General features: G+C 40.3%; 1 protein-coding gene across 1 annotated transcript; it reads left to right on the plus strand.

The window, feature by feature from the left end:
• The first annotated feature begins 247 nt into the window (after nucleotides 1–247).
• On the plus strand, nucleotides 248–13,138 carry sf1 (splicing factor 1). The gene is made up of 12 exons (XM_055058631.1): nucleotides 248–651; nucleotides 1,658–1,786; nucleotides 3,503–3,578; nucleotides 7,947–8,099; nucleotides 8,699–8,788; nucleotides 8,919–9,102; nucleotides 9,191–9,306; nucleotides 9,385–9,492; nucleotides 9,569–9,764; nucleotides 9,835–10,054; nucleotides 10,576–10,740; nucleotides 12,042–13,138. Exons 1-12 carry the CDS (start codon nucleotides 390–392, stop codon nucleotides 12,371–12,373), a joined length of 2,031 nt encoding a protein of 676 aa, XP_054914606.1. The 5' UTR covers nucleotides 248–389; the 3' UTR covers nucleotides 12,374–13,138.
• The last annotated feature ends 867 nt before the right edge of the window (nucleotides 13,139–14,005 follow it).

Here is a 14,005-nt window from a genome sequence, read left to right on the forward strand (position 1 = left end):
GTGTTTTTGTTCCGGTGAGCTGAAATGAAATGTGTTTTGATCATCGTGCCAGAGCGGTGAAGTGGATATGTTTTATATTCTATTCTATATGGTACTTTATCGCATAGAAATAATCATGATAAAAACAAAACAAAAAAAAAAAAACAGGTACGTTGACCAATGACTTCGTCGAGTACAAAAGTCTGACTCGCCAATAGCAAAACGTTTTATTGAGACACGCTATCCGGGATCGCTTTGTAAAATTCCGTCAGGCGCCATTTTGATTAAAGCGTTAGGCGCAAGTCCCACGGATAACGCTATCAGAAATCTGCGTTGTTTAAATTGAACTATTCTTGCCTGAATTTGTAGTATATCGATTCAGAGACATTTTAAAGGACAGCTGAGTGAAAATGGCCACTGGAGCGAATGCAACTCCCCTCGGGAAGTTGCACCCCAGTATCGGTGCTAAACGCGGGTTTGACGCAGGGCCTGGTGCTGGCAACGGGTTGATGCCAACTCCGGCACCCCCCGGATCGTTCCCTTCTCTCCAGAGTTACCCGGGTACTATGCCGAGCACTGCTTTCTCTCCAGCGCACCAGTTTAGTCCTGGAACAGGTTTTTCGACCCAGGCTCCGCCACAACAAGGAGTGATATCTGGAATGGCTAAAACGGGTAAGTTAGTGAAACCTTGTTAGCCTCATGTCGTCGCTTAGGCCGCGCAACAGCCCCGGCCTTCATAAAATGGAGGCCGCGTCGACTGCTAACGTTCATGAGTTCAGAGCATTTGCAGCCGTGTTGTTACTGAGTGAACCTTTTCTTCGAAAGAACTGGGTCCACCAAGGAAACGTTTTGACTCTCTGAAAGTGAAATAAATTCTAGCTGCGTAATATAGCTTGTATTCATAGATCTACTGTATGACCCTGAAGTTAGCATCCTATATGGCACGTTAGTAAAGGGCTATTCCGTATTTTTTAAGGATTCTGGACCGCTTTTGTTTGGTTTTCTAAACTGTTTTCTTTCAACCTGTGGTTCATGTCCATTAGTTCTTTTGTTTTCTGAAGTAAAGTTTTGGGCTGCAACAAGATGCACTATATTGTTTAGTCGTTTTCCTTAAATAATGGTGGTAATGTTTTGAGAGGAGAGCACTTTTGGCAAAACTGATTTGTGCTGCTTTAGGAAAGTGAGGATTTTGAAAGGTTTAGTAAGTTAGTGAACTTCTCAAAATGGTTTTAATAAATGCATTGATTTAAAATGACATTAATGTTGCATTTGTACCAAGATGATATGTCTCTGGCTAGAAATGTAAACAGCTTCACCATTGGAAAAGCTGCAACTGTTTAGTGAGAATATTATTACCTGTAAAAACAACAGTGGGCAGACACAGAAAGGCTCCCTGTTCAAAGTAAGCATTATGGTTCCCCTTTGAAATGAAGAGTAAAAACTAACTTCATTGTTTTGGACATCAAACTTTGTCCACAACCAAGTATGACATTCTCCTTTTGTTAAGTTACAAAATAAACAAACACACATTAACAAACTTTTTCTAAGTTTCCTTGGGCTTTTGGTATAAATGCCTTTGTGTTCATTTGGAGTTGTCTTGATAAAAGTATCTATGGCTGATGTTGATCCTGCAATATTTCTCTGAAAAGTTTGACATATTGGAATTTTATTTTGTTAGATTTTGGCCAAAAGAAAAGGAAAAAGAGCCGATGGAGCAGTGAGACCCCTGATCAGAAGACGGTCATCCCAGGAATGCCCACTGTCATTCCCCCTGGACTGACCCGAGACCAGGAAAGAGCTTATATAGGTAAATGCTAATTATCTTTTTTCAAATATGGCTGTAAATGGTATTTGTGATATGCTTCATTATTTGCATTTAAAGTTCTTGTTTTCTGATGTCATCAGTGTTACTGTGTTTTATTGTTTGCTGAGTTCCCAGTAGCTGGAATGGTGCAAAAGTATCTTTTGAAATATACATAGCTAACATCTTGAATCAAATTTATTTTCACAGTAATATATAATTTCTATATTTTAAGTGTTGCATGTAAAATTTTGCTCCAGCTGCTGAAACAAAGCAAAAAAAAAAAAAAGTCCTGATGAGCAATAATTATTGTAAATGTTAATGTAAGATTTTATGATGGTTATTTCTCTGCAAGTGGTTTTTCTATGTTCTGTAGCCTTTTGGTTTGCATACCATTGGACACCATTAACAAGAGCTAGTGATGGCAGGATAAATAAAAACTATCTGATCAGAGTAGTCCCCTTCAAACCCCCCCTCTACTGCAACCAGATGAGAACTGAAGCACATCAGTGTTGATCCAGTTATAGAAACTGCACGAAGGAACAACTGGATGCATAAATGATTTATGTTTTAATATTTGGTTTAACATCTGGAAGCGGCATAGCTTAATTCATTTGGACTAAAATAGTGAATTCAAATCATTTTACTTTTTAGATGTATGTACCCAATTGTAGTAGGAGAAATGTCATGAAAAAAAAGAATAACTGAATTGCATTGCTTGACTTCTCAGTCTGCTTGCACTAAATGTTCAATTTAGCCAGTTTGATTGTAAGCTGTTCCCAGGAGGAAACATTTCTCACAGGAACAGTGTTGAACTATTTTTAATTTAGATGAGTCCATTTGTCTGTAACTAACACCAGTATTGACTTTGTCCCCTCATTGGTAATGGTTGTTCTTCATTGGTATGTAAACATTCATCTGTATCCACCCTCCTTGTCACACTTAGTTTGCTCATGAAGTAGATCCCCTAAAACAAGAGTTTCAGAATGAAATTGTTGTGAACATCGAGTTACAGGATGCGTATCCACCTCTTTAACTCAGAATAATCACCTAAAGGATTAATGAATCTGTGTTCAAGGGGATACTCCTTTCCGTTTCTCATAATGTGCATGAAATGTCTGATCTATTCCTTTCTTCATTGCCTCCTGAATTTGAGACTTGTCTTTGTGTCACAGCAGCCCCTCAGTGTTAGATCTGTGGAGTGCCAAATGTGACTGTAATCACCTGTTCTGTTACTGAAACTTGCAACAAAAAAGCAAAAAAAACAAACAAACAACAAAACAAATTGGCCAAGTTCGTTCTTAAAATGCCGAAGCCTTTAAACCGAGTGCAGCTGTGCTCATGGAAGTCAACTCCAGCCTTGTTTGAAGTATTGATGAGGTGGCAGGCATTTTTAGGAACCATGGTTTATCATTTGACATGTTCTCATGCTTAATCATTGTGGAACAAATGTTGGTTGTCTGTAACCCTAATTGAAATGACCTCACAGGCATATCCATTGTGATTACAATGTGTGCGTAGCACCAGAAAGGACTCCAGCTTTCTGCTGTAGTCTTACCATGTTGATTTGATCTCCCTTTTTAACAGACTCACCAATTGTCTTTACTGCAGTAGTGATTGAGACTTTGCTCTCTGAAGTGCAGAGCACTCTCTCTCTGATGTTGCTGTGGTAACCACATTTCTCTCCATCCTTGTTTTCTTTCCTAACCTGAATTCTTCCAGTCCAACTGCAGATTGAAGACCTGACTCGTAAACTGCGTACAGGAGACCTGGGAATCCCTGTTAACCCTGAGGACAGGTTGGAAAAGATTAAACCCTCAAACAGTAACACTTTCTCTACCTTTTGCCTATTTGGAAGACTAATGTTGATTTTTCACTATAAATGTATGTTTTATTTTATATTAGTGTTAGCTAAAAGGGTCTAATGTTTATTTATCTACCTCCTCACTAAGTGACTGTTTAGAAAAATTGAGGTATTGATTTATTTGTGAGCTCAGGTCCAAAAAGGTGTATTAAAGAATATAATTGGTAATTGTAATCAAAATTATTAGCTTTTTAAAAAAGTTAGTTTCATCAATGGCTTGACTATTCAATATTGCCACTGAATTACATTTGTAAAACTCATGATGTGAAAATGTTTTGAGTGAGTTTAAACCAAACATGTTTCTATTTATTAAAGACTAAATGTAAACTTTAGGTATAAATGCTGTGTTGCCTCAACAGCTCCAGATTTATGTGGGGGGCATACAACATGCTGTAGCATCTGGGCAAAATTCCATCTTATGTTAAACAAAGCAGACAATATGATATAGACAGAGAGGGCATGTTGTCATTTAATAATCTGTGCAGTGGATCCTCTGAGTTAGGGCTGGGTAATGTAGCTTCAAAATTTAACAAGATGTATTATTTTTTCCCCCTCTCCTTTAAAAGGAACTAATAAATGATAAAATATATATTTTTTTAAAACTTGCTTTTATTTCAATTATCATTTGTGGTTGAAATGATCATAATTCAAAGTGAAAATAAACACAAACAAAAGACATCCAGCTGATATCACTTAGACCTGCAGAAGCCCAATGAGTAAACTTGTAAATAAAATATCAATTTACCAAAATTGTTAATTTTTATAAGCAACAAATTTAATAAATTGCCCAGCCCTGCTCTGAATGTAAATCTAATTTATACATTCTGATGTTCTTTGTTTTGTATGGAATTTTTATTCCAGGCTAAAAATAATGGAATTTAAAATAATAGATTCCAAACCAATAGGCCCTTTCAAGCAGGAAAGCTGTTAGTTATGTTGCTAAACGTATTGCCTTATGCAAAAATAAATTACAAAAAGGAAATTATAGTCAGTTGGGACACCCATCTGACATGAAGTTGATTATGGTAATGTTATTAGGTGTTCTACTTCAGCTTATTGAGCTTTTCCACATAGGATATAAATGCATATTTTGAACCTTCTGAATGATTCGTTTTTGCTCAAATATTTTAAGTATTGTATTTGTAGATGTCAAAAACAGCAAAACATAAACAAATACTAACATACCACCCACCCCCAGAGGAGTAAGCTGTAAAAGGGAGAATAAACTTCTTACATTTATACATGTAGGAAGGTAAAAATAAGCTGCGACCAGTAAATATCAATGACCTAACCAAATATAGAGCTTAATATATATGAGTTGAGTTTTACATTTAAAAGATGAACCTTAAACAGCATCAGATAATCACATCTGTATGGAATAGACCAAGTTATTAGTTAGCATATGCAGTCTTAAATTGAAGATTTGAAAATGTGTAAAAAGTTCTCAGAATTTAGTCAATTTTTCCACGCAGAATAGTTCTTTAGAGTTTATAGCAATTTAGCATCTCACCTTTAATCAGATAGTAACCTCCTTTTTTAAAAAAAATCATTTGCTTAGATAAAGAGATCAGGCTGGTCAGAGGGATGCCAACAACTAGGCCATTTATTAAAGTTGTATTATAACTTTCAAGTCATTCAAGGATATTATTGCAGTTTATGCAAACATTGTTTACTAAATTTAAATAGCAGGTCAACATTTGTCATTGATTTATTTTTTATTTTTTGCTTTAACTTTTCCATGGTTAGAAAAGTTTAAATGAATACTTTAATTTGCAAATATTTAGTTTTTTTGTTAGCGACTTGCCAAACACCAGGGCCACGCTTTCACATTTCAGTTCATAGTTTACAAGCCAAGGTAGTTTCTTATCAGCTGCTACCCACCATGGTCCTCAGTGTAAATGACTACAGATTTATTTATCAATAACCATTTAGAGAAAATGCAAAGGTTCTGTAGCTGTTTGCATGAGTTGCTTTGATATCTTTTGAGATAAGAATAATTTTGAGAAATGGAAATCTATGCTTGTGGTGGCTCTGCTCCGATTGGTCAGTTTTCTGGAAGATGCCAGAGTGATCGACCACTGGTAAAACATTACCGTTCATAACCTCGTTAATGTTCCAGAAAGAAAACACTAAACACACTTTAATGTTAAGGATTCTGTGCCACATGTCTGATGTGAGGAGTTAGTTTGCCTTTTTGCTGCCTTGATTACATTCTGGCACTCAGTTGGGTGTGCTAGAGTAACACCCGGAGCCTAATATCCAAATCGTTTTATCACAGGAAAACAAAAAGAGGAACAATTCAAAGGAACAAAGAAAAGAATCTTTAAAGACTAAAGGTCTCTGAGGAAGTGTACATAGGAATTTAGAATAATGCTTGTTGGTTTGAATACAATGAGGCTAAAGAAGAGGAGACGAGGACATTCAGGATGTCAATTCTCAGGATGTCATTCTTTATAGAGGCTTGAAATGAGCTCCGAGTCACAATAATTTGAGTCATTTATTAAACTTCAACATAATTAGAAACCATTCTAGCAATCCAACTTTTTTTAACCCAAAATTTGAATTGTCGTCTTTGAAAATGGAAGGTTCTTCTTTGTTGCAGGAATTATGGCTCTTGAGTACCTGTTTATGTTTTTGAATGAAATGGGAAGAAATTCTCAAAATAAATACAGTAAGGTTCAGTTGAAGAACTAGACATGTAAAAGAAAACATGTGAACTGTTTGATTCTTGGTTTAAAAAAAAATAAAATTAGTGTTAACAATGTAGTTGGGTCGGTACCAGAGCAAATAGAATACTTTGGTATATTTCCACCTCATTCATTTTACTTAATGGTGGAATCTTATGCTTCAGATTTGGCCACATTCACAGTATGACCCACTTCCTGTGCTGTCTGCTTTATAGCACCATGTAAACTAATGACAGTATGCTACATGTGTTAAATGGTTTCTGTTGAAGCAGGATTTTGGCAGAAAGCATATTGACTTGAACATACTTTGGGGTAAATTAGCTCAGATAATTTGGATTTTTTTGGGAACATTAACCTTTTGACTTTTTTTTTTTTTTTTTTTTTGTGGTGATTATTTTAAGTTTTTGCCAGTGTTTTGAGTTCCTAGCAAGTACAAAGGATATAACAGGACAGTGAGGAAGATTGGTTGCTGGTCATCTGAGTTTTTCCTAACATACGCCTTTAAACAATTCCCTCCAGTGAAGGGGGTTGCATTCCCCTTTTCCCTTTGGACTCTTGTGATCTGGAAGAAACTGGGCAGAGCTGTGCTTGTTTTAGAAGTGGGCAGTCTGTAACGTAGGGTTATAAAGTATCTGTTTTTACAGGAAGTGACTTGCCCTCAGTGTGTCCACTTGACCTCTGCTAGATAAAGCCACTTGAACTTACACACTGTGTTAGTTTCTCAGACATTTCCACAGCATCCAAAACATAAGAAGAACCGCAGCAGTCCTGTGAACCATCCCCTTGTCCAACGTAAGAGAAACGGCTCGGGAGATGTTACAGGTTGCCACCGTTGAAAGGAAAACTTCCCCCTCCCCCCAACTCTTCACATGGACACAAAAGCTGCTCTCTGTTAAGAGAGCGTAGGAACATGTGGATATCTAATCCTAATTCCTTTCCTCTAACCCAAATTACCCCACGTCAATCTAACTCTTTTTCAAGTGCAGGGCCTTCTTAACACGTCAACACAGGTTTTCAGCTTCCACGGAGAGGTACGGCCCTCCACCACCACGTCAGCACCAAGCACTCGTCAAAGCCAGCGACCCTGCTTAGCATTCTAAATTTTGCTTTGGTTTTTACCTTCACCTGTGCTTTATTGTGGGCCAAAAATCCTGTGTGCAGGTGTAGTTCTGACTTTATTTATACATTTTTTTAGATGCAGTGCCACTCAAAAGTTTGGACAAACCCACCCAGGTGCTTTTTATTGAGTGGTTGTGTCCAGACTGGAGACTGGCTTGGGCTTTTTTTTTCCTTTTCTCTATTGTATGTTTTTTCTGTTGATGCCCCTCCATTTTATCGGGTTAATTACCTCTAAACCGTTTTGGTTGCCGCCGCCTAACAATGACTGGTATGACAGAATGGACTCTTAACCTTTTACATGTCGGTGCATACTTCCTTTCGCTTAGTTTTGCTTTTGCACTGACCATGAGTCCAACTAAATCTCTTTAAGATGCAAATTGTCCCAACATTCTGAAGTCATAGTCAGCTTTAGGGACCCTATTTGGTTGTAGATGGAAGAGCTTCTGCTTGTAGAAAGGTGTCATTGTTGTGTTTTTTGTATTTTGTGTCCTTGTAGGTCTCCTTCTCCAGAGCCCATCTACAACAGTGAGGGCAAAAGGCTGAACACCCGCGAGTATCGCACTAGGAAGAAGATTGAGGAGGAGCGCCACTCCCTCATCACAGAAATGATTGCTCTCAACCCCGACTTCAAGCCTCCGGCTGACTACAAGTATGTCCTCCACCTCACTCTCCGCCAAGGATTTTAATGTGTAGAACAGGGAGTCTTGGAACATGCAGATTTAAACTGCATCCCTTTCATTAAGTCTTTTTTTAGTAGTACACCAGGTGCAGTTTAAGTGGTTTCTTTTTCTTTTCTTTTTTTTAGCAAAGTTCACAGAATTAAGGAAATTGCAGCTGTTTTATCAGTATTCCAATTGATCAATGCACGTTTAGGTTTTGAATATCAACATTTTAGAAACCAGATTAATAACTCCCTGATGTTATGGAGCTCCTAGCAACAACTATTATCATTGAAGACATCCTTACAGGACCAGCCTTAGAATCATATCTAACATGAGATGTATATATTTGGATAGAAGTCATTATAGAGATGCAGCAGAAGATTTGCTGCAGCTTCTTGCAGCAAATCTGATCCTGATCAGGTTGGCTCTAGAGGGAGCATGGTGACATGTTCCAAATAGAATTCATTAATACCCAATTTTTCTGTTAACTGCTCCTAGTGATCAATGTTTGCATAGGAGAAAAAAAACTTCTGTTGTAAACTTTTTCGCTTTCTCTCTGTAAATGTTTTCCATGTTTTCCCTTCAGGCCTCCAGCCACCAGAGTAAGCGACAAAGTTATGATCCCCCAAGATGAATACCCTGAAATCAACTTTGTGGGTTTGCTCATTGGGCCCCGGTAAGCTCAATTTGCTGGTGTTGCTAACTCATATATGTTAACTATGTTATTGTTTATGCTCCCTCTTGGTTTATGTTAGATATTTTATGTTAAAATACATTTCCAGAATCTAATGTTTTTCTGTTTTTAGTGGCAACACTCTGAAGAACATTGAGAAAGAATGCTGTGCTAAGATCATGATCAGAGGAAAAGGTTCTGTGAAGGAAGGGAAAGTCGGCCGTAAAGATGGCCAGATGCTGCCTGGTGAAGACGAGCCGCTGCACGCCCTGGTCACTGCTAACACCATGGAGAACGTCAAGAAAGCTGTGGAACAGGTTGGCTCTAGAGGGGCACACTGCCAGCAGATCAGCCTGCATTTAGTTGAACATCTTTGTATCAACTAATATTCTAATCTGCGTTCAGATTCGTAACATCCTGAAGCAGGGCATCGAGACGCCCGAGGATCAGAACGACCTGAGAAAGATGCAGCTGAGGGAGCTGGCTAGGCTCAACGGCACCCTGAGGGAGGATGATAACAGGTCGGTGCTGTTTTGGTTCCTAGCGTCTCATGGTTCAGTCTGAGTTGGCATCTCTGAAGAGAAGCTGCTTCTTTGTAGGATCCTCCGTCCCTGGCAGAACTCTGAGCCCCGCAGCATCACCAACACCACCCTCTGTACCAAATGTGGAGGAGCTGGTCACATTTCTTCTGACTGCAAGTACACCAGGTAATGGTGGGGAAGGCTGTGCATTCTGCTGCTTCCATCTGCAGAGTTCAGCAGTGTTTCCTGTTTGCTTGTGCAGCTCCTTTGCTGGCCAGAGAGCATCAGGTGGAGAGCCACCCCAGTCGGCCCAGGACAAAGCCCGTATGGACAAGGAGTATCTGTCCCTCATGGCGGAGCTGGGGGAGGCCCCGGTGCCATCTTCAGGAGGAGGACACTCCAACAGTCCAGCGGGAGGCCCCCGAGCCTCTGGACCCAACAGCAACCAGCCTCCTCCGGTTAGTGTGAGTCCCAGGTCCTTACTCTGATTGGCTCAGAGGAGTGTGTTCATTGACTCGTGTTCCACAGAACCGGCCACCCTGGATGAGCTCTGGTCCCACTGAGAACAGGAACTATCCTGGGATGGGAGGGCCCACAGGGCCTGGAGGTCCTCAGAGCTTCCCTCCCCCTATGCCCAACATGGGAGGACCACCTATGCCTCCCAACCCGAATGGCATGCCTCCACCCTGGATGCAGCCCCCTCCACCTCCAATGGGCCAGGGACCGGCTCCTCACGGACACCCAATGGGTGAGACTCTCATGCTCTGCTACATTAGTTTCTATTTTGATTACTTTTGTATTTAGAAACTAGTTGACTCCAGTAAAATAAAAAAAAAGTTAATAGCAGGGTCTATAAATAATAAAACTCTACCAACAAAATGAGCAACATTTTCAATTCAAACCATTTTTTGCTTCTAAATCAGGCAAGATTCATGCTGCATGCAGCCTGAAGTAGAAATGTGAACAACCGTCCAATAAAATTTGGATTTCCCAAAAAATCGATGGGGAGTATTAAAGCTTGCAGTGTGAACGTACTGCAAACATTCCTTAGTTTGGTCCTTATGTAGATGACATAATGAGGAATGTTTTATCCGTCACCATAATCCCACAGTGACATTGTTAGACCTAAAGCAGCTGCGGGCCTCTCAGGTACATTACTGTTAGTTTTATGTTGACGTGTCAGAGGTCAGCCACAGAGCAGAGGCTGTGGAGCTGAAACTATCTGGTGTGTTTCAGGAACATAATTGTAACTTTTTCTCCTCTGTTCAGGTCTGCTGCCACCTCCCATGGGTATAATGCCACCCCCACCGCCCCCTCCTGGCAACCAGCCCCCTCCTCCTCCTTCTGCTCCCCTGCCACCATGGCAGCAGCAGGCTCCACCCCCACCTCCTACTAGCAGCATGGCAACAAGTACACCTCTACCTTGGCAACAGAGTAAGTTTTCACACCTTTATACATAAATCAGGTTGAGAGTATAGAATTGTTTGCTGCTGTTACTCTGAGACTTCATTAGGAAATAGAGGAGCAAATGTTCTTAATGTCAAATTCATGTCTGATCAGAGCTGCTCAGTGGTCTGTGAAATAAACTAGTACCGTATTTTCCAGACTATAAGTCACAGTTTTTTTCATAGTTTGGTGGTACTTTTACTTCAGAGCGACTTATAATGATGTGTTAATTTCCACACATATCATATCACATGTTATTTTCACACTAAACCGCAAGAGGGCGCTCTAGGCCTGTTCTTCTACTTTCGGAGTTAGCGTAGTTGTTTACAAGCGACACAGAGGATGAAGATTTAATTCGGTTTAGTGATTTGGAGAGCATGGATGGTTTGGTAAACTTGTTAGCATGTCATTTATGCTATAGTTATCTGAATAACTCTTAATATGTTATGCTAACATACCAGGCACATGCAGGTCATTGTTTGTATTTGTATTTTAAATTGCCTTTCAAGATGACATGTCTGTTCTTGGTGTTGGATTTTACCAAATAAATTTCCCTCAAAAATGCAACTTATACTCTGGTGCGACTTATAGTCCGGAAAATATGGTAAATATCAGATCACTTGTGGTCATTGACCTGCCTGCCATGGCCAGCTAACGCCTGGTTCACATGGCAGCAGCTTCAGAACATGAGACCATACATGGCAATTAAACATTGTAGCTATAACAGGTTCGGTTGAAAAGCATATGGTGTTCAGCCACACAGCAGGAGCAACATACAACCGGATTTACTTACCAACATACAGATGTCACACAGGAAATCTGGCAAAACCTCTTGAGACTCAACGAGAGTTCAGAGTAAATAAACATGGCCGACTGGGAAGAAGCAATGGTAATAGTTTGTGGATTATAACATTAAAAAAACCAATACAAAGACATCGCCAACATTTAGTCTGTTTGTTGGATTCCCACACAGACATCAGGCCAAGACATCCAACATGTTCATTATCTGCAGGTTAAGATCCTGCCAAGCAGACCAAATCACACTCAGCTCGCCACACACCGCAAGAAAATCTTTTAAGATTATCCAGATGTAGACTCTGGTCGGTCGTCGCCTTTCTTCCCTCTTCCTGTCTGATTACTGGCAGATGAAGGCCATTAGCACTGAAAAATGTCAAAAAATAAAATCTTTAGAGCCATCTTAGTAATCAGGACATCATTGCCAGAAAAAATCATCATCAACATCTGTGTTCAGGCCCAACCTGCAGCTCACATCTCCGATGTTTTTACAGATACCACCACCACCTCCAGCCCTGGCACCGGCAGCCTGCCGCCATGGCAACAGCCCCAGCAGCCTGCGGTCTCTGCAGCCCAGCCGCCGCTACCCATGGGAACCCAATCCATGGTACCACCTCCCCCTGGAGTGCAGCCCCCGCTGCCCCCTGGAGCCCCCCCACCGCCACCTCCTCCACCTCCAGGCTCAACCGGCATGATGTATGCCCCCCCACCACCACCACCACCCATGGACCCTTCTAACTTTGTCACCATGATGGGCATGGGGGTACCTGGCATGCCTCCCTTCGGCATGCCTCCAGCCCCCCCTCCACCCCCTCCACAGAACTAATCCTGCCACAGAAAAGTTTTCACACCCCTGCAGAACATTACGCACCAGCTATCAACTGACTGATGCTTCATCCTGAACGTCCAAGTACTCAAAACGAAAAATGTACAAGCAGTGCTCTAATTTTATTGGTCCTGTTTTGTTGCTGAAGCAACGAAGTTCTGTTCATACAGATTGTAAAGTTGTGGAGTTTAGTTTATTCTCTGTTTTTAAAAATTGGAACACAGGTTTTTGTGTGGATGTGAGCACAGGTTCCACCAAGCAGACATGTCAACATTGCTGCTGTTAGCTGTCATCTTTCTCTGCTGAATCCATCAGACCGGGTTCTGCAGTCAACTTCCTCTGGTTTCAACTTGCATGGTTCACCTGAGACACCTCACACTCTGAAGTGACAAGTCTATATTTCTGTCCTGGCTTTGAGTTGAATAAGATGAATATTTTTGTAATAAGTGAAGCGTATGCTACTTGTGTAGACTGTTTGTAGTTCTGAGTGGTTCTGAACAGGAAGGAGTCCGGTGTTTTGGTGTTTGGTTCCACAGTGGCGTGATGTGGCGTCCTGCTAACGTCCAGCTGTCTGAGAACGTTCTCGGTTCAACAGTTCTGCTCTGACAACGATGTTCACTGTCTTTCTGTCACTTGTGCAAAGACCTGAATGTTTTTGTCCCTCAGGTTGATGGAGAAATTTATTTTTTGTTTTTGGCATAACTGTGTTCTGAATGAAAAGCTGTTGAAACCCTGCTTGGTTTAGTAATAAACTTATCGAAGTAACCTTTTTGTGCCCCTGGTTTCTCTTTTCATCCTTGTAAGGTGCTTTGTTTGCTTTCCAAGGATTTTTTTCCCCCTTCCTCTTAAGGAACTCTTGGCTGCCTTTCCAAATGTTATGTAACACAGTTTTCTCTTTTCCTGCTGCTTTTTGACGGCGCGCTTGGATTTTCCTTTTCAAGCACTTGCCTCTTCATCAATCCATCTCAATCTTAACTACATAAAGGATGATTACTGACGCTATTTGTTTTTGACAATGTGAATGAGCTGCAATCACCTCAAATACAAGTTTTGATTCTTCTGACTATTTTTGGATATATTTCCAATGTTTTCAGGCTTAGTTGATTTAGTCATACAAATACATAAATTAGAGCATTTCGAATAGATAATTTGTTTCAATAACTTGATCAAGTGAAGCAAGTAGAACACAGTCTGTTAACATTTCTGTTGATGATATTCTGTTAAAAGTTAATGAAAATATGACATTTACAATTAGAATATTACTTCAGACTGATAAAAATACTTTCAAGAAAATAAGGGCTTGATGAAAAGTAGCAGTAGTTAGAGTATTTTCAAAAGGTACTTTAATCTGACAAACCTCATTGGGGTGAATATTCTGATTTATTAACATAACTGCAGCTGTTAAATTATCAGGTGAAATGCCTAGTTTCTTCTGATAAGGAACTATAAGAAACAACAGCAGAAGAGGCTCAGATTCCATCCCATCTGAAGAGGAGCAGAAAGTTTGGTTTCAGCTCTGGGGTGCAAAACTGATACCCTAGAAATCAGCTCATGAACTGAAAGCAGATGGGGAATGTGGATGCACAGCTGCCTTCGTGTGGTGCTCTGTTGACCATCTGCACAGCCGCAGTC

Source organism: Poeciliopsis prolifica, unplaced genomic scaffold (genome assembly GCF_027474105.1).
Source record: "Poeciliopsis prolifica strain line A6 unplaced genomic scaffold, Auburn_PproV2 SCAFFOLD051, whole genome shotgun sequence".
Lineage (NCBI taxonomy): Eukaryota > Metazoa > Chordata > Actinopteri > Cyprinodontiformes > Poeciliidae > Poeciliopsis > Poeciliopsis prolifica.